This window comes from Anser cygnoides, chromosome 1 (assembly GCF_040182565.1).
Source record: "Anser cygnoides isolate HZ-2024a breed goose chromosome 1, Taihu_goose_T2T_genome, whole genome shotgun sequence".
Classification (NCBI taxonomy): Eukaryota; Metazoa; Chordata; class Aves; order Anseriformes; family Anatidae; genus Anser; species Anser cygnoides.
The window spans coordinates 103,386,595-103,407,853 of NC_089873.1; the positions used below are offsets into that span (position 1 = coordinate 103,386,595).

General features: G+C 43.0%; 1 protein-coding gene across 5 annotated transcripts in view; it reads right to left on the reverse strand.

Moving 5' to 3' along the window:
* EPHB6 (EPH receptor B6) overlaps positions 1 to 21,259 on the reverse strand; it is a 94,137-nt gene that overhangs the window by 58,156 nt on the left and 14,722 nt on the right. For 4 of the 5 annotated variants that reach the window (XM_067005134.1, XM_048054943.2, XM_067005115.1 and 1 more), the window contains exons 2-4: positions 19,643 to 19,849; positions 4,122 to 4,186; positions 2,742 to 3,438 (exon numbers count right to left, since the gene is read on the reverse strand). In XM_067005134.1, the coding sequence (XP_066861235.1) occupies positions 2,742 to 3,438; positions 4,122 to 4,186; positions 19,643 to 19,736 (856 nt within the window). In that variant the 5' untranslated portion in view covers positions 19,737 to 19,849. Of the gene's footprint in view, positions 1 to 2,741; positions 3,439 to 4,121; positions 4,274 to 19,642; positions 19,850 to 21,259 lie in introns of those variants that run through there. The other variant, XM_067005130.1, reaches the window with a different exon arrangement.

Consider the following 21,259-nt stretch of genomic DNA (forward strand, 5'->3'; position numbering starts at 1 on the left):
AACATTCCTTTCATAAGTGTCTAGCACAATGAACTGTGTTTTAATAATGTTATTTTGCATAATCCCAACCACTTAATGAAACAGGAATTAGGTAACACACTGACAACCATTAACTACCCATTGCATTTGAGCTCATTGTTAACCAAAATGTTTGTACTCTCAATGTCCCAGACAAACTCTTGAATAAGTTACAATCCAACTTTAAAATTGTGTCTGCAGCTGAAGCTGGGTTCCACATTAGATGTAATTTTTTAGAATACTAACTGTGATGCAGCAACATTTTACATTGTTAAGAATCCAAATATATGTATATCAAAAACAAGGAAGCTCCACAATAACATTATACACAAAATTATATAAGCAACATAAACAGCATTTTGGTTTAATAGATTGTGTTAAGGTTGAGATGGGAAGACATTCATGACATTAGACTGACATTCAGATTCATATCATGGTTTTGGCTGGGATAGAGTTAATTGTCTTTGTAGGGGCTCATATAATGCTGCATTTTGGATTTTTGATGAAAAAAGTGGTGATAACACACCAATGTTCTTAGTTGTTGCAGATCAGTGCTTATACGGAGACAAGGACCTTTCTGAATCTTATGCTGCCCTGCCAGCTAGGAGACTGGAGGTGTCCACGAAGTTGGAAGGGACACAGCCAGGACAGCTGACCCAAACTGAATAGAGATATTCCATACCATATGACATCAAGCTCAGCAATAAAAACTGGAGTAAAGAAGGTGGAGGGCTGGTAATGGTGTTCGGAGCAATGGCATTTTTCTTCCCAAGAAACCATTACGCAAGATGAGCCCTGCCTTCCTGGAAGTGGCTGAACACCTGCCTGCCAATGGGAAGTGGCAAATGAATTCCTTCTTTTGTTTTGTTTGCATGCATGGCTTTTGCTTTACCTAGTCAACTATCTTTATCTCAATCTACAAATTCTCGCACTTCTACCTTTCTGTTTATCTCCCCCATCCCACCTGGAGACAGTGAACGAGTGGCTGTGTGGTACTTAGCTGCCTGCCAGGGTAAAAACACAACAGTTCTTTTTGATGCCCACCATAGAACCCAAAGGTTCTGAGATGCTGACAGGTTTGACTGCAGTGTGCAAGAGCAAATTTTAGATGTTACAGCTGTTTAGCTTCTAATTAGCAGGTTCCTATAATTGCCACAGAGCTTGCTTGCTGTATGTTAGAGTCCAGTGTTTGTTAGTGGCTGCTTTTCCTTCTTTCACATGCTCTACTCCTTATTATCTTGCTTTGCTGTACCTGGGAGCATTTTGATAAGAACTGTGGGCACGTGTCTGGGCTAGCAGATGGCCAGGGCATCACTGCTGTTCCTGTGCTCCTGTACTGAACAGGCTGGAACTCCAGACTGAACTTGAGTCAGAGGGACTTGTGGATGAATCCACATGGGAGCACGTACATTCCAAAGCATCTCTGGCCACAGATAAGTCCACTTTGGAGCAAAGTACACTTTGAAGCATCTGTGGCCACAGAGAAATCCGTGCCACAGCAGGTACACCTTACAGTGTCTCTGTCCATGGATAAGGCCATGCCAGAACACCTCAGAGTGCCTGTGGCCATGGATAATACCACAACATGGCAGGTGTCTGTCTGAAGGGACCTCTGGTCTGAAGGGACAAGGGGTGGAGATTGTGATGGATATACCTTTAAATTGTTGTAACCCTTGATCTGAGTTGCATGTTATAAGGAGTCCTACAGAAGGAAACACTCAAAACAATGGAGGACAAGCCTTACAAGACAGTGCAAGTACAGCAATGACCCAACCTGAGCTGGCTTTGGCATCCAGTAACTTCACACAACACACCATCTCTCCTGTCCCGAGTGACCATCATAACAGACAGAAGCTAAGTCAGGGAGTAAAAGATCTCAGTGGATGTTTTATTAACATTTTATGGAAATTCCACGGGGATTGTCTTTAGACTAAGTGAATGATATCTGTGTATTAATTGCTGTGTGGTGATTAATGAGGATGTATTGGAAAGTGTGGGACCTGAGCAGGACCTAAGTGGTATGGAATTAAATGTCACGACAGTTTGGCAAGACTTTGGCCAAATACCTTTACTGGGTGATAGGCAATTTATTCTACTTCCTCCTACAAGTATTTCACACAAAGTAGCATCGGCCTCAAGACAGAGAGCACTTTAGAAGTCTAATGATAATACCATTATCACTGTTCCTTACTGAATCAGACTCACGGACCCCTACTTCATGTTCCCTGTTCCATGACCAGGTTGCTGCTATTTCCCCTTTCTTTTTTGACCACTAGTTTCAGTAGCACTAGCAAGAGGGCCCAAGCTACTTAAGATGGTAGAGTGTATTAGATCTGGTGTCAGCTCTGCTCCATGTGGCACCTCTACTTCAATACTGTTGCACATTGGTAAAGAAGTGGAACTACATTTTAGTTGGCTAGTTACAACTTCTCATTTTGCAGACAGAACCCAATAGGCAGCTTGAACAAAGGCCTGAATGGAATTTCCAGACATGTTCTTAGCACCAAGAAGTGGTCCCTCCAATACTAGTCTGAGAAACTGAAAACATAAGGAGAAGAGACTGCAAGTAAGCACTCTTAGAAATTATTGATGAGAATTATTTCATCTCATAGGTCTGTGAACTTCCAAATATGCAAACAAACTCCCAGGCAAATGCCAAATATGCAAACACACAGGACCAACAAAGTGGCCAACAAAGTGGAGTAGAGAAAAAAGCCTCTCACCTTGGCAGGCTCGTTCATCATCAACAGGTTGGTAGCCAGCCTTGCAGGTGCATCGTCCAATGGCCACCATCCACTCCCCTTCTCCATTGCAGTGCAATCGAACACCTGAAGACCCAGTTGTGCTTGTATCTTCAGCATTTGCTACACATTTCCCTGGTGACTCCACCAGTGAGGTTCTTTCCCCTCCAGCAAAAGTTTCAGGGAAAGAGGCAAATCCTTTCACTACAGCTGGGCACTTGTAGAAAAAGACCTGGACTGCCACCAGGGACATGCAAGCTCCTGAGTCCTGGAAGGCCAGGTAGAAGCCATGCTTAGTGAGTGGCCCAAAGCTGCGTACTTTAATATTCATCTTTACTACCTTCCCTGTGCTGTCCACCTGGGAAAAGCTTTCATCAGCTGCAATAGTATCCACCTTTGTCCAGGGGCCTTCACGCCATTCTGGCAGTTCCTGAGAGGCTATGTCGGTATCTGACTGGTGGTAGTAGAGTGTGAAAGTCTCCTTGCAAGAAGAGGCCACAGTGCGCATGCTGGCACAATCTCTCACTGAAAAACGGAGGCGGACATGGACTCGGTGGGCTCCACGTCGTTCTATGAAATGAGTACGCAACCAGTTATTCTGACCTGGTTCAGCCACATTACAGACTTCAAAGGTTCGGATTTGGCGCTTCTTGTCATCCAGAACACTTACTTCATCCCACTATAATGGATATATGGGAGAGAAAAAGAAGAAGAAATAGTATAAAAAATAGGGATTCGGTGTTCAACTGTACCAGAAATACAAGACAGGCTTTCTTCCCTTCCTTTTTTCTTTCTTTTTTATGTTTATGACAAGATTTGAGTCTGCTGCTGTCATGTGCAGCACAGCACTATAGACAGGACAAAGTATTACCTTGTAAAGAAAAGCTTCTAATGCCTGTAAGAAAGAACTGTTGCAAGACATAACTCATACAAAACTCTCATACAGCACTGAGGATCTTTAAGTCACAGAGTCACACCTTTCCACACTACTCCCCTATCTCTCACGTCCACAAACATGCACAACACAAGTAAGACAGAGGAACAAGAGACCACTTTTTGAAGAAAATATTAAAGCAGAAGTCCCTCCTCCACAACTCCACCACAGTTAGTCTGTGTAGAGGGTTGGCTAGAGACCTTATAAATATTTTCGAAGGAGGGGGTAAGGAAGAAGGTAAGGAAGAGGCAATAGTATTATACCCAGTATCCTCTTCTCTTCTGGTTCTGAACAACAGACTGTGTTCAAATTGTTCTTATGTCCAAAAATATAAACCAAGCCTCATTGGTTCCAGTCTCCTTTTCATCACTGCATGCACATCATCCCAGCAGAGGTAAGGTCAAGAAACAGACAAGAGAAATGCTTACCCCATCAGAAGGGTGAGTGGTCCAGCCAATCTCTGAGGTTTCTCCAGTTGTATCCAGAAGTATTTCTGTTTATATTTAAAAAGATTAAATAAAAAAGTACTTTGTGCTCTTCTGAGTCAGGCAAAAATCTTATCTGTCCCTCACAAGATTGTCTTTGAAAAAAACAAAAACAAAAAAACAACTTTTGTAGAGGGCTTCCACACACCCAGAATATACATTCATATTTTGAGATTAAATACAGTAGGCTACATCTATACTAGGAAACTAAGCAAGACCAAGACAGAGGCGCAGGGCATATGATCACGCTTATGTCATCATTAGTAAGTTGTTTTGAAATATTCTTGCCAGACAAAACCTCTCCCAGGCAAAGTTTAAGTGTACTCACAGCACTAAACAATTATCATAATGAGCAGTACAGGTGAGGGCACCCTCCTTTTGGAAAGGAAAGGGTGGGACAGAGACTTACATAAATGTATGGCAGGCTTTCCTCAGGAACATGTTTATCCATTTTATATGCATATGTAAATATGGACACAAAACTAAAACACCTTTTTTTGCAGCTCTGGAACCAAATTTTTACGGGAATTTAGTATCATGACACAGCTGATCTTGTAATGCATTCACTTTGTTCTGGAGCAGGGCATTAAGCTGCAAGCCTGTGTGTGAGTATCAGTTTCATCAGAAACTCAATGTTAAATGACTCAATGTTAAAAGACTCAATGTCTCTTGTATTTGTTCAGGAGTACATGCAGAACTTAACAGGTCTAGCTTATTCCCACAAGTGGTCTGCATTTCCGTTGAAAGTCAGTCTACCACTGGAGACAGGTACTAGACTCAACAGCTCTTGGAGATGCTATTCTTTGTTCAGGTACGAAGCAATACAGAACAGATTTTGACAGTGCAAGCTATGCACATGGTGTCCTCCAGCAGAGTATATCAGGTCTGAAACCACCCTGGAAGATATTGTTATGCAAGCATGTGTGCTTTTCTGTGCACATTTTTAATGGGGTTGTAGGAGAAGAAAAAGACTCAATCAAATAGAAATTTACATGTGTTCATAGAATCATTAAGGCTGGAAAAAACCTCCAAGATCATGTTGTCCAACCATTCCCCCTACCACCACTATCACCCACTAAACCATGTCCCTAAGCACCACGTCCAACCTTTCCTTAAATAACCCCAGGGATCAAATTCATCCTGGACCAGAACTTACTAAAAAGTTGCTTTTGGCAAGCAGGGCATTAAAGCCTTTTCTCATACTCAGTAGCACCTTATCCTGGAATTAATCTTGCTGAAGTGAATAGGCATTTTTTTAATTAGGAGAATCACAACCTGAGGATGTGTTAATACACACTGTACGGGTAGACTTTTTATTTTTCTTCAATTCTGGAAAGTCAATCTCTTTTTGTTTGCTTCTTTTTTTTTGTTGTTACTTTGTGTAAAAAAGATGAAAAAACACTGGAAAATAAAAACAGCAGCAACTTCCATCTTAATTACACACAGGATTCATTAATCCCTTTACAAAGGTTATTTAAGGATATGATTGTCCCATCTTTTATTGACTCCTATTTCCAAATTACAGATAGCCAATTTCACTATCCTTATCAGTAATTCTTTGGATTTGGTCCACATTAATCATAGAAATATAGAATGGTTTGGGTTGGAAGGAAGCTTACAGCTCTAGTTCCAAACCCTCCGCCATGGGCAGGGACACCTTCCACTGTATCAGATTGCTCAAAGCCCCAAAGCCTTGAACACTTCCAGGGATGGGGCATCCACAACTTTCCTGGGCAAGCTTTACCACCCTCATAGTAAAGAATTTCTTCCAAATATCTAATCTAAATCTACCCTCTTTCAGTTTAAAGCCATTATCCTGTGTCTTATCACTACACTTCCTGATAAAGTTTCTTTCCCATCTTTCTTGTGTGCTGGAAGGCTGTTATAAGGTCTCCTGGAGCCTTCTCTTCTCCAGACCGAACAACCCCAACTCTTTTAGCCTGTCTTCATAGGATAGAAACATCAGCCTCCTGATCATTCTCGTGGCCCTCCTCTGAACTTGCTCAGGTCCAAGTCCTTCTTATGCTGGAGGCCCCAGACCTGAATGCAGTACTCTAGGTGAGGTCTTATGAGAGCAGAGGGTGAGAATCACTTTCCTAAACCTGCTAGCTACACTTCTTTTGATCCAGCCCAGAATATGACTGGCATTCCGGGCTCCAAGCACACGTTGTTAGGTCATGTTGAGCTTTTCATCCATCAATACCCCCAAGCCCTTCACTGCAGGGCTGCCCTCAATCTATTCTCAAACCCAGGATGTATTCAGGCTTGGGATTGCCCTCTTCAGGTGAAAGATCCTGCACATGGCCTTGCTGAACTTCATGAGATTCTCACAGGCTCACCTCTCAAGCCTGTCAGGGTCCCTCTGGATGGCATTCCATCCCTCCAGTATGTCAGCCACACCAGACAGCTTGGTGTTGTCAGCAAACTCACTGAGGGTGCACTCAATCACACTGTCCATGTCACCAACAAAGATGTTATATAGTGCCAGTCCCAATACTGACCCCTGAGGAATGCCACTTGTCACTGGTCTCCATCTGGACATCAAGCCATTGACTGCAACTCCAGCAAATTCCTTATCCACCTAGTGGTCCATCCATCAAGCCATGTCTCTCCAATTTACAGACAAGGATGTTGTGTAGGACAGTGTCAAATGCTTTGCACAAGTCCAGGTAGATGACATCAGTTGCTCTTACCTTATCCATGAACACTGCTACCCCATTGCAGAAGGCCACCAAACTGTCCGGCACAATTTTCCCTTAGTGAAGCTATGGTGGCTGTCACCAATCACCTCTTTGTTTTCCAAATGCCTCGGCAAAATTTCCCAGCAGATCTGCTCCATGATCTTGCTAGGCACAGAGGTGAGACTGGCTGGCCCGTAGTTCCCCAGATTTTCATTTTTTTTCCCTTTTTAAAAATGGGAGTTATGTTTCCCCTTTTCCAGTTGGTGGAAACTTTACCAAGCTGCCACGACTTCTCAAATATGATGGATAGTGACTTAGCAACTTCATCCACCAGCTCCCTCAAGATCCTTGGATGCATTCATCAGGTCCTATTCTACCACACAGGTCTCTGAAGAAGACAAAGTATGGTCTCCTGAAGTCCAGTTCAGTGAGCTTGCTGGGAACCCTCCTTGCTGCCCTAAGGATCTTGAAGTCCACCACTTCATGGTCACTGCAGCCAAGGCTGCCTTGAACTTCACATTCCCCACAAGCCTCTCCTTGTTGGTGAGAATGAGGTCCAGAATAGCACCTCTCTTCCTTGGCTCCTTTATCACTTGGAGAAGGAAGTTATCATCAACATATTCCAGGAATGTCCTGGATTGCTTATGCCCTGCTTTGTTGTCCCTCCAACAAATGTCATGGTTGCTGAAGTCTTCCATGAGGACCAGGGCTTGTGAATGTGAGGCTGCTCCTATCTGTCTATAGAGGGGCTCATCTGGTTGGTCATCCTGGTTGAGTGACTTGTTAGGGACCCCCATCAAAATATCACCTGTCCCTGTCATCCCTTTAATCCTGACCCATAAGCTCTTCTTCACCTTCTCATCCATCCTTAGGTGCAGCTCCATGCACTCCAGCTGCTCACTGACATAGAGGGTGACACCCCCTCCTCATCTCCCCTGCCTGTCCTTCCTGAAGAACCTGTATCCTTCCATTCCAACACTCCAGTCATTGGAGCCATCCCACCATGTCTCTGTGATAACAATAAGATCATAGTCTTGCAGGCATGTGCACATCTCTAACTCCTCGTTTATTCCCTGTGTTACGTGCCTTTGCATAGAGGCATTTGAGTTGGGCCCCTGATGAAGCTGACTTACTGGTTGGGGTGGCTGGAATTCCTTCATGCTGCTCTTCGGGTGCTCTCCCGCTGATCTGTGATCCTTCTCTAGGCTCTGGGCATCTATTGCTGGCACTAGCATCAAACTGGTAGGAGTTGGATGGATTGAGGTTCCCCTCCTCTAGCAACTTTAGTTTAAAGCCCTCTTCCCCAGCTTGGCAAGCCTGTGACTGAAGATCTTTTCCCCTCCTGTGACAGATGGACCCCATCAGCCCCCAGTAGATGAGGTTTCTCAAAGTGAGTCCCAAGGTCTGAGTAGATGAACCCCTGGCTGTGGTACCAGCAGCCCTGTAACTGTTTTTTGATTCACCAGATTTGACTGGCCCTCTCAAATCCCCTTCTTTTGACCAGGAGGACTGATGAAAAAATACCTGTGCTCCAGAGCCCTTTACTGCTGCCACCAGTGCTCTGTTATCCCTCCTGATACTTCTCAGACTTCTGGTTGTTATCACTGGTGCTCATGTGAAACAACAACAGCTGTATCAGGGGGCTGTATGAGGTTTGGTAGTTTCTCAGTGACATTCCTGTTAAAAGCCCGTGAAGCAACATACCTCTCCACAGAGTGCATCAGGTTGGCAAATAGGTGCCTCCGCACCTCTAACAGTCTGTACCCTCTGTACCCTAACAGTCCCAGTTGCTGGGTTATGTGTACTCCAAGTACTCCACTTAGACAGTGGAACAGCCCTCCTTTGAAAGGGGAGAAATCATCAGAAAGGACAGAGTAAACCCATCCTAAGGTAAACATGATCAAGTGATCATGGTTAATCAGGCTTCAGGTTTCAGCATGGCCCAGAACTTAGGTTTCCTATATTCCTACATGAGATCTTATATTTCTTTGGCTTTCCTGAGGAGCAGCTGCAGTTCCCAGCTTCAAAAGCAGTGCAAAATATCCCAGGCGGATTGCCAGAAATAGAAAGATCGGTCACCAGTGGTGTTCCCCAGGGGACGGTGTTGGGGTCCATCCTCTTTGATATCTTCATTGATAATTTTGGATGAGGGAATTGAGCACACCCTCAGTAAGTCTGCAGACAACACCAAGCTGGGGGGAAGTGTCAATCTGCTGGAGGATAGGAAGGCCCTGCAGATGGATCTGGACAGGATGGGTCGATGGTCAGAGGCCAATGGGATGAGGTTTAACATGGCTAAGTGCTGGATGCTGCACTTGGAGCACAACAAACCCATGCAAAGCTACAGGCTTGGTGCAGAGTGGCTTGAAAGTTGTGCAGAGGAAAAGGATCTGGGGATGCTAGTCGATGCTCACCTGAACATGAGCTGACAGTGTGCCCAGGTGGCCAAGAAGGCCAATAGCATCCTGGCTTCTATTGGAATAGTGTAGCCAGCAGGATTAGGGAGGTGATCGTTCCTCTGTACTATACTCTGGTGAGGCCGCACGTCGAGTACTGTCTTCAGTTTTGGGCCCCTCACTACAAGAAAGACATCGAGGCCATACAGCGTGTCAAGAGAAGGGCTACGAAGCTGGAAAAGGGCCTGGAACACAGGAACTATGAGGAGTGGCTGAGGAAACTGGGGTTGTTTAGTGTGGAGAAGAGGAGGCTCGGTGGTGACCTTATTGCTCTCTACAACTACCTGAAAGGAAGCTGTGGGGAGCTGGGAATCAGCCTCTTCTCACAGATAACTAGCGATAGGACTAGAGGGAATGGCCTGTAGTTGTGCCAGGGGTGGTTTAGGTTGGTAATTAGGAGAAATTTATTCTCAAAAAGAGGAGTCAAGCATTGGAACAAGTTGCCCAGGGAGGTGGTGAAGTCACCATCCCTGGGGGTGTTTAAGGAAAAGCTGGACATGGTACTTAGGAGCATGGTTTAGTGGGTGACATTGGTGGTAGAGGTATGGTTGGACCAGATGATCTTGGAGGTCTTTTCCAACCTTAATGCTTCTACGATTCTATGATTCTTGTGTTGGGGGCCCCACCCTCCAAGTAAATTTCCCACTTTGTCATAACCACTGAATAAAAAGTTTGCTATTATTTTTATAACAAAAAGTCTTCTTTACAGTTCAGCTATGACTTAACATGACAAAATAAGCTAGTTATAAAATATGCCTCCTTATATTAGAGAATATATACAAAACCAACCTATATGAGACAAATGAGTTTGATTTTTTTTTCTTAAGATAAATCTATACTGTGAAGTCATTCTGGTAATGAATATTCCACTATCACACCTGTACTCACATGTAATTAATAAAAGTCATGTGGAGTTAACAGAATATATATCTAGTGAGTTCCATGCAGTAAAATAATTTTTGACCACTTGCTATGTGACAGCAAAATGCTGTCTATCAATGTATCGAAGCTGTCATCAGCATTGAGGAGTTCTCACACCTCAGTCAGGAGTTATGTAACATCCATGAAAGACATAAGTAACAGCCAGATGGTTCAGGCTGGGAACTACACAGCTATTTGTAAGGTAACACAGCATTTAAGCTTTATTTTTCTCTTTCATTTTCTCAGTCTTTCATTAAAGCTTTTGGGGAACTTCCATGATTTGAGTGTTGTATTTTATTCTATTTTTTTAAATCCTCTGTTGATGTCAGGAAATGTAGAAAACCGGAAACAAAGGAAAAAAATGGCACTGAATGCTTAGTTTCAGCTTTGCATATGCAATCAAATTAAATTAATAACTACAACTTTCCTAGTAATACAGTATAATATGTATTCCTCTACAGCTTAAGATCTTCATTCTGCAAATAACCAACTGTTGAGTCTAGAACTTACCCAACTGCCTAATTCCACTGCCATCAAACTAGCTACTTTTGATAATAGTACAATATGATGTTCGAAGCTTATTTATGTTTTTGTGCTTTTTTGATTGTTTGTTTGTTTCAGAAATATTAACAAGTCAGCTTGGGTCTTCTGTGGTTTTACTAAAGCATACACTGAAAGTCCCAGATACTGTGTATTATAAGAATGCTGTTCCTTTTCCTTGAAGCTTTAATTAGCTTTAAATATAAAGTGTTAGCTGCAGCATGAATAGCTTCTACAGTCCTACAGGCCTCCAAGCAGAAAGAACTAGCCAGAAGCTTGTGAACAGCTTCAGCATAAGGCTATAGTACACACCATATGTGGGAACGAGGATGTGCTAGCTCAAAAACTAGTGAGTAAACTATTATGGAAGAAAACAAATAAAGTGGAACTGCTGAGACTGACCACTGGGATAACCTCAAAACTCCTCCTCTTCCAAACCAGCTGTACATCCAACCCAGTCCCATCCATCTTCTGTTGTTTACAAGAGGAGATTCCTCTGCTCTGGGCATGTGGCAAAAAATATAGCATGTAGAGAAGTGTCATGAAAGAACTGCAAAGAACACCACAGAATCACAGAATGTTAGGGATTGGAAGGGACCTTAAAAGATCATCTAGTTCAATCCCCCTGCCGGAGCAGGAACACCTAAATCACATCACACAGGAATGATTCCTGGCGGGTTTTGAATGTCTCCAGAAAAGGAGACTCCACAACCCCCCTGGGCAGCCTGTTCCAGTGTTCTGTCACCCTCACCATGAAAAAGTTTCTTCTCACATTTAAGCAGAACCTCTTATGTTCCAGCTTCCACCCATTGCCCCTTGTCCTATCATTAGATGTCACCAAGAAGAGCCTGGTTCCTTCCTCCTGACAATCATCCTTTATATATTTATAAACATTAATAAGGTCACCCTTCAGTCTCCTCTTCTCCAAGCTAAAGAGACCCAGCTCCCTCAGCCTTTCCTCATAAGGGAGATGCTCCACTCCCTTAATCATCCTCGTGGCTCTGCGCTGGACTCTCTCAAGCAGTTCCTTGTCCTTGAACTGAGGGGCACAGAACTGGACACAATATTCCAGATGTGGTCTTACCAGAGCAGAGTAGAGGGGGAGGAGAACCTCTCTCGACCTACTAATCACACCCTTTCTAATACACCCCAGGATGACATTGACCTTCTTGGTCACAAGGGCACAGTGCTGGCTCATGGTCATCCCGCTGTCCACCAGGACCCCCAGGTCCTTCTCCCCTTCACTGCTCTCCAGCAGGGCAGTCCCCAACTTATACTGGTGGGTGGAGTTGTTCTCGCCCAGATGCAGGACTCTATACTTGTCCTTGTTATATTTAATTAAACTTCTCCCCGCCCAATTCTCCAACCTGTTGAGGTCGCACTGGATGGCAGCACAGTATTCTGGCATGTCAGCCACATCTCCCAGTTTAGCGTCATCAGCAAATTTGCTGACAGTGCACTCTATTCCCTCATCTAAGTCATTGATGAATATATTGAACAATATTCGTCCCAGTACTGACCCTCAAGGGACTCCACTAGATACAGGCCTCCAGACTGACTCTGTCCCATTGACCACAACCTTCTGGCTTCTTTCCTTCAGCCAGTTCACAGTCCACCTCACTACCCGATCATTCAGACCACCCTTCCCCAGTTTAGCTGTGAGGATGCTGTGGGAGACGGTGTTAAATGCTTTACTGAAATCAAGACAGACCATGTCCACTGCTTTTCCATCATCTATCCACCTGGTTATGTCTTCATAACAGAAAAATATGTCTGTTATGTCTTCATAACTGAAAAATATTTGCTAGGATTTTAATAACTCATGCAAATCACAAACCATGGAAGTAAAAAGGTAATCTTACTTTTTTTTTTTTCCTTGAAGTAAACTAAAATCCATTACAATATTCCTTTTTATATGATAAAAACAAAGTCAGTGGTATTCCACAGAATGACGGAATGGTTTAGGTCATCTAGGAGTCATCTGGCCCAACCCCCTGCTCAAGCAGGAACACCTAGAACAGGTTGCACAGGACTATGTCCAGGCAACCTTTAAATATTTCTGAGGAGGCGGACTCCAGAAGCTTTCTAGGCAACAAGTTATTTTGTCCAGTCATCTGCAGAGTAAAGAGGTGTTTTCTGATGTTCAGACAGAATCTCCTGTGTTTCAGTTTGTTCTCACTGCCTCCTGTCTCATCACTGGGCAACCCTGAAGAAATCTTGTCCTCTTTGTACCCTCCCTTCAGGTACTCAAATACATTCATAAGATCCTCCTGAGCTGTCTCTTCTCTAGGCTAAAAACTTGCAACTCTTTCAGCCTTACCTCCTATGAGTGATGATCCAGTCCCTTAATCACCTTCATGGCTGTTTGTTGGACTCTCCTGTAAAGCCACATCTCTCTTATACTGCAGAGCCCAGAACTGGACACACTACTTCAGGTGGGGACTAATCAGTAGTGATTACAGGGGAAGGATCATCTCCAGGGACATGTTGGCAGTACTTTGCCTAATGAAGCCCATTCATAGCAGCAAGGGCACATTGCTGGCACATGTTCAACTAGGTGACCACCAAGAACCCCAGTGCATTTTCTGCAAAGCTGCTTTCCAGGTGGTCAGCGCCCAGCATGTACCGCTGCCTGGGGCTGTTCCTCCTCAGGTGCAGGACTTCCCCTTCTCGAGCTATATGAGCTTCCTGTCAGCCCATTTCTCCAGATTGTCCAGGTCCCTCTGGATGGCAGCAAAACCCTCTGGTGTATCAGTCACTCCTCTAAGTTTTGTATCACCTGTAAAGTTGCTGAGAGTACACTCTGCCCCAACACCCAGATTGTTAATGAAGATGTTAAACAAAACCAGACTCAACAGGGACCCCTAGGGTACACTGCTAGCTGATGGCCTCCAGCTAGACTATGTGCTACTGATCACCATGCTCTGGGAACAGCTAGCTGTTAAGCCAGTTTTCAATCTACCTCACTGTCTGCCCATAGAGCTCATACACTCACAGCTTGTCTATGAGGATCATATAGGAGACAGTCCAGGAAGATAACAACCATGACTCTCCCCTCATCTACCAGGCCAGTCTTCTCAGTGCAGAAACTTGTTGGTCATCCATGACTTCCTCTTGCTGAAGCCATGCTGACTATTCCAGATGATTTTCTTCTCCTTCATGAGCCTGGAAATGGCTTCCAGAATTAGCAGCTCCATCGCCTTCCTCAGGATCAAAGTGAGGCTGGCCAACCTGAAGTTCTCTAGGTCCTCCTTCTTGCCCTTCTTGAACACAGGAGTGACATTTGCTTTCTTCCAGTCTTTGAGCACTTCTCCCAGTTACCATGATTGACCAAAGATTACTGAGAGCAGCCTTGCAATGACATCTGCTACATCCCTCAGCACTCATAGGTGCATCCCATCAGAGCCAATATACTTCTGAAAATCCAGTTTGCCTAAGTACTCCCTGATCTGATTCTCCTACAGCAAGGGTATATCTTCCTTGCTCCAGCCTTTCCCCAGGCTCTCTGGGAATCCTGAAGGCTGGTCTTGCTGGTAAAGACCGAGTCAAAGAATGCATTCAGTACATCAGCTTTTTCCTCATCCTGTGTTACCAGGTCCCCCATCTCATTCAACAATGGACCCACATATTTCCTAGTCTTCATTTTGTCACCAATGTACTTACAGAAGCTTTTCATGTTGTCTTTGGTGTCCCTGACCAGATTCAATTCTATTTGTGCTTTAGCTTTTTTAACTTCATCCCTTGGACAATGTCTCTGTATTCCTTCCAGTCCACCTTTCTTCCATCCTCTATAGGCTTTCTACTTGTGTTAGAGTTTCTCCAAGAGCTCCTTGTTCATCCATGCAGGCTCTTTTGCCTGACTTCCTATTCATTGGGAAGGAGTACCCTTGAGCTTGGAGGAGGTGATCCTTAAATATTACCCAGATTTCTTGGGCCCCTCTTCTCTCCAGGGTATTATCCAACTGGACTCTTCAAAGAATATCCTTAAAGAGTGTGGTGGTTTTACTCAGCTGGGAAGCTGAGCTCCACTACAAGCGCTCTCTCACTCCCCCTCCTCAATGGGAAAGGGGGAAAAATACGATGGAAGGGGCTCAAGGGTTGAGATAAGGACAGGGAGATCACTCAACAATTATCGTCATGGCCAAAACAGACTCAGCACAGGGAGATTAATGTAATTTATTAACTATTACTAACAGGCTAGAGCAGTGAGAAACTAAAAACAAACTAAAAACACCTTCCCCCCCACCCACCCTCTTCCACCTCCACCCCACAAGTGGCGAAGGGGAACAGAGCAGAGAACAGGGCCTGTGGTCAGTCTATGACGCTTCGTAACTGCCGCTCCTTCACAGTCACTCTCTTCCCCTGCTCCAGCATGGGGTCTCTCCCACAAGATGCCATTCTTCCCAAACTGATCTGTATTGGGTTTGTGTGGCAAGGTTTTGGTAGCGGGGGGCTGCAGGGGCGGCCTCTGTGAGAAGAATCCAGAAGCTGCCCCATGCTAGGTAATGGCCAGTTTCAGCTGGCTCCAAAGAAACCTGCTGCTGGCCAGAGTTAAGCCAATAAGTGATGTTTGTGCCTCTGTGAGAGCAGATTTAAGAAAGGGAAAAAAACTGCTGGGGAACAGCAGCTGGGAGAGTAAGGAGTGAGAAACAGTCCTGCAGACACCAAGCTCACTGCAGAAGGACGGCAGGAGGAGCTCCAGGTGCTGCAGCTGAAGTTCCCCTGTGGCCTGTGGAGAGGCCCCTGGTGGAGCTGACTGTCCCCCTGCAGCCCATGGGTCCCACATGGAGCAGATCTCCACGCTGCAGCCCGTGGAGGAGCCCCCGGTGGAGCAGGTGGATGTGGCCTGGAGGAGGCTGCGGCCCACGGAGACCCCCCGCAGGAGCAGGCCCCGGGCCGGAGCTGCAGCCCTTGGAGAGGAGACCATGCAGGAGCAGGGGGTCTGGGGGGAGCTGCTGCCTGTGGGGGACCCATGTTGGAGCAGTTTGCTCCCAACAGATGGACCCCATGCTCCCATAATGGAGTAGTTCTTAAAGAACTGTTCGGTGCTGCCTTATCTAACATGGGGCAGCTTTTGGCCTCTTCTCACAGAGTCCACCCCTGCATCCCCCTGCTACCAAAACCTTGCCACATAAACTCAATACACCTTTATGTACAAAGCAAGGATCTGGTCATCAAACATAGAAGAAGGCTTTGGAAGCATGAATCTAAATGAGAAGGCAAGTACGAGCTTGTGTCTACTAACTTTAGTAATCTTCTGATAGGCTGTTCTAAAAGTCTGAAGCTCAGCTCAAGACTTTCAGGTTTGCAGAACTGCCATTACTTATCACTAATTTGAAACTGCAGCACTCCAGTCATGGGAGCCATCCACCACTACTCCAACTCCAATAAGGTCATAGACCTGCAACTGTGCACACATCTGTAACTCATAATTTATTCTACATACTGTATGCCTTGGTACACAGGCACGTAAGAGAGGCACCCCAGTGTGTTGCATTCTTAAAAAGGGTCTGAGGGATTTCTGCAAAATGTTCCTTATAGGAACTTCCTTGCCTACAAGCAAGTGCTGGAGGTGATCCCACATAAGACCCATTTTGTTGATTTTGTGATTCCCTCCCTGTCATACCACTGCATGCCCTTTGTTCACTGCCTCACAGGGCTGCTGGTTACTCTCTCCCTCCAATGTCATTCCTAGTTTAAAGCCTTCTTTTTGAGGTCAGCCATCCTTTTTCAGAAAATATCTTTTCTCAATTTAGTGAGGTTGATCCTATCTCTGCCAAGCATTTTTTACTCCAAAGATTACCTTTGAGGAAAAAAAAAAAGTTTTCCTTCACTTCACGTCAAGCCATTTTGAGCAATCTAAGCTATTTTCAATAAACCAAGATGTCAACCAGTTAACAGAAAAGGTAGTGGAAAAATTAAATAAGAATACCTGACCTCACAACTTTTTGTGACCATATTCCCTTTTGCTAAGGAGGTACACTAATGTGAAAAGTTGTTACCAAAGCAGCACAATTAACCTCTCTCTATCTTGAGCTTCCAGAAGACATTTAAAAAGACTGTCCAGCCATTCCACAGGCTGGACCATTTGCTGTAAAACAAACATAGTCATTCATATGCAGAACATATCATTCATTTTGCAGATATTTAATGAGTTCTGCAAAATGAGCTACACTTGTGTTTATAGCTGTAATCATTTCTAACTCTGTTGAAACAAAAGTAACATTCCACAGAAAATTTAACTCGGTGTCTTAGTAAGAGCTACTTAATTAGAAAGTTTTGACTTGCTCTCCTATATTTTGACTGTAGCCCATCAGGCATTCTGAAATTCTAAGCTACCCTACCTTTTATGGTTAATAAAGTTAACTTGCCAAAAATCTTACATGACAAACTGTAAACAATAACAACATACATACATAGCTACTGACAGAAATACAATTTCTGTGCATTTTTAGTTAAGGATTTTTCAATAACAAGGAAAAAATTCATTTTATCACACAGTGTGTAGCTAAAAAATAATGCTCCCCAAATTAAAACCTCAAAAACCCTTGAAGTGCCACAAACATCGGGAAACACAATCTTAATGAGAACCATTGTGCAATCTTGTTTCCTTTTATAAAGTTGAAATAATAAGTTTACAAATGCCTTTTGTTTCCAAAACGGTTTTGCCTTATGCTTCCCATGCAGATTGCTCTCTACTCTAAAAATCATGTCTGGAAAAATTTGGACAGACATGCTTAATTCTACAACTGTATCAAATGAATTCAGCCTGATAATTCCTTTTTATGCATAAAAAAAACACCACTAAGAAGAACAAAATCATTTTAAATTGCATGTAAGGACTTCTTCTGAGAAGTCTTAAAGTTCCATTAGGTCTTGCAAAAGGGTACTGCCTTCATTATACTTGAAAAGCATTCTGCCTAAAAAGTATTCGGTCTCTTTAGAATGTATAGAAAGATGGTGTGAATAATTTGGCTATTTTTCTATTCCACTCTCCAGCTTCTCCTTTTATTTCTTAACCATTTACATCAAGGTTTTAACAATATTGTTTTTCCACTGATAGAAAATTTCAAACAACATTTTGTTTGAAACAAGAATGTCTGATAAAAACTTGAAGAAAAATTATCTTCATTGATTTTACCTACTCAGTCAATCCTCTTCTGCTAGTGTTGAGACATATTTTAGTTATGATTTAAAACTTTTCTTTTTTTTTTTTTTTGGTAAGGTTTCTTAAAGACCAAAGGGGCTTTCTCAATTTAAACCTCTAATCTGAAGTTTCAGGTTTCTACTATATATAATCATGAGTTAACAAAATGGCCATGGCTCTTTTTCCTTTCTTATGGATAACTGTAGCAAAACTTTTTACATGTCAATCATCACTTACTGTCCTTCTCCTAACGTATAATAATTCTTTGCCTTTTGACCAAAAGAAAAATATTTACATCTGTGATACTAATTAGCTTTGGGGAGCAATCCTAGTTCTAAATAATACTGTCACGACACAAGGTCCTGTCTCCCCTGACTGAACTGAGTTGCATTTCAGCTCCTGGGCAGCTGTACTTCTCCATAGGCAGAATTTTACTGTCTTATTCTGATAAAGACATTTAAATCATGTGATCTGTGAGGTTGTATCAAACAGCATTTTTTAAATTCTTTCATGACTAGAAACTTTCAGGGGAGATCACTGAATTCAGAAATGTTCCTACAGGTGTCACTGAATTACTTCGTATTTGGGGAAGAAGGACATTTTCCCTGCCTTCTCTATCTCAGTTACACAAGGGAATAACAACTCTTTACTTAATTTAAATATCATTAATGAACAGTTTCAGAGACTTAGGTATTAGTGTATAATGTTATATCAATTATTTTCCCTCTGAACTTCCCCCACTCAATTCCACTCTGCTCTTCTCCCCTCCTATTAAGTGAAGGAATGCTTTCCTCTTCACTATTAAACAGAAAAATCAATTTTCTTTCATTTTTCTTTCCATTCTCCGCTCGCTTTTTCTTATATCTGTCACAGTTTTGTTCCCCTCCCTCCAGGTCTTTCCTGCCCTGTCTCCCTTTGATTCCCCTCTCTCTTCTCTCCTTTTTCAGAGGCTTTCATGTATGCGAGATGAACATTCAGTACAATGCAGTGCAGTTCAGTGAACAAGTGTAGCTGCAAGGATATTTCTTTGAACAAACAGGAGGATGGTTTACAATACCTCTGCCCTTCTCTAAATCACTCTCATAGCTGCCATCTCATCTCCTGTTCTCATTATCCTCCCTCCTATCATCTGTTCTTCCTTATCCTCTTTTCTTGGCCTTTCTTCTCACCTTCCTGTCTTTATCATCACGTCACTGCTCTCTCTCCTTGCCTCCTCCTCTGCTGGCTCAATCCAAACTGCCTCTTCTCGTTAATGCAAAGTATTCTCTCCACATGTATTACATGGGACAAGTTGTTCAGATGGTGGAGGCAAAAATTCCTGTAGCCCACTGGATGCTGCCTTGTAAGTCAGCATAAACCTTTAGAGACTTTCTCAAAACAAACACGGTGCAAGAACATTAACACAGGAATCAAATACATGCAAAGCATAAACAAGCTTATTCATGGGGCACGAAGTTCAGTATTTGAAAGTGTCACTACTGAAACAGACAGTAGAAGTATCCATTAATGGGACTAGTTCTTCATATGAGGTGTTGCCTGTTACACTAGAAACAATATTAGTATCTTTTATATCTCAGGAGATACTGAAACCATCAAAAAACACAAAGGTATTTGCTTAATGCTTATCTTTACTGTGATAAGCATTCTGGAGAACACACATTTTTTTTCCTCTGGAGAAAAACCTGTTAAGTTCTTGCATTTCATAAAATCTACTCTTACCTTCTAGAGAGGTGACGAGATGAAAGAAGCAGATCATCCAGAGCCAACCCATTCCCAACACTCTTCTTGCATTGATGCCAGCATTAGAATCCATGAAGATTCTCTGTAGTTTCCACCATCTCTAATAGACACTCACTACTCCATTGAAACGTTCGGAGGTTGCTTGAAGCGTTTCAGTATCAAAGCATAGGCCTTCACACAGTAATACTGGTTAAGGAAAGAGAGAAGGTGGAAACAGAAATGAGGTCACAATAATACAGAAAAAAAAAAAACTGGCAGTTTTTATCCACCTACTCTATCATTTACTACTTCAGAGCTATAGGTGAGAAGAGTAGCAAAGGCCCAATATGTACCATATTTCCATAGCATTTAGTCCCAGTTGTTTTGTACACTGCCAGTGAACACAAATTCTGAGACATTCATGGCATCAGTGAGAGTGGGGTTCCCAGATCAATGTTAATCTCTCACACAGTATAGGCTGCATTAAGTCCTGACCCTTTGCATCTTTGGCAACATCCTTTGGAAGGTGTCTATTCCAATTCCCTTGCATTGTTTCCAAATTCTGTCTCTTATAATTACATTTGACATATAATTGCTTTTGACAGTAGCCGTGACAGGAGAGTTTTCACCATTTGTGAGAATACAAATCTGCACTGCTGACACACTTTTACGCTAAAAGTAACTACATTTCAGATGCAGACAATTGTCCCTGTAAAGATTTTGCTGCACCACACTACAGAAGCTGGACAGTACTATTCCCACAAACGTGTTGCAGGTGAGGAAGCAAACACTGTGATTTTTAAGGTCAAACAGGGAATCTGCATTACTGCCAAGAAAAGAACACAAGTCCAAATTTATTATCTAAGAAAAAAAAATAAAAGAAAGAAAAAAAAACAACCACACCACTACTAAGAACCTGACATCAAGGCCACTGTCACAGTTTGGGAACAGCACAGAGCCTAATCCAGGACTACATTAAATCAATCCAATCCAATAATTTTGCTAAGGAAGGTGTTTCTGGCCTCATCTGCCCAATTCTCAGCCCACAAAAGAAACAGCATGGAAGTATGAAGGTTACATGCAAAGAACAGTATGTTTTTTTTCTTTATGTGCTCTTTGTGCAGAGCACTGAAGACACTTCAGGGAGACACTGAAGCGTGGCTAAGGAGAAAAAAAAATTGTCTCAGGCAATATAGAGAAGAAATTGCTAAGTAACTTGGCTGAAATAGGGGACAGAAGAGCTGTAATTTAAAGGGACAGCCTCACTGCAATTATCTGAAAACCCAGCAAAAGGAAAATTGAGCCATTTTAGAGTAGCATAGAACAAGCAGCCTGGGAAGTATGAGATGAGGCAATGGAGTAGAATTTCATTTGCTTTGCTAAAGAGGGGCAGAAATTACTAGACAAAATGGGATAGATCTGTTTTACACTGTCCCTGATGAGAACCTTAAAAAATAAAAATAAAAAAAGTCAGTTAAACATGACTGAGGAAAAATGAAGATTAAAAAATAAGATAGCAGTAATAAGGTATCAGTTTAGGAAGGATGTAGACAGCACAGAAGAAAAACACCACACATGAAACTGAAAAGGAGAAAATTTCAGGCTGAATGATCAGCA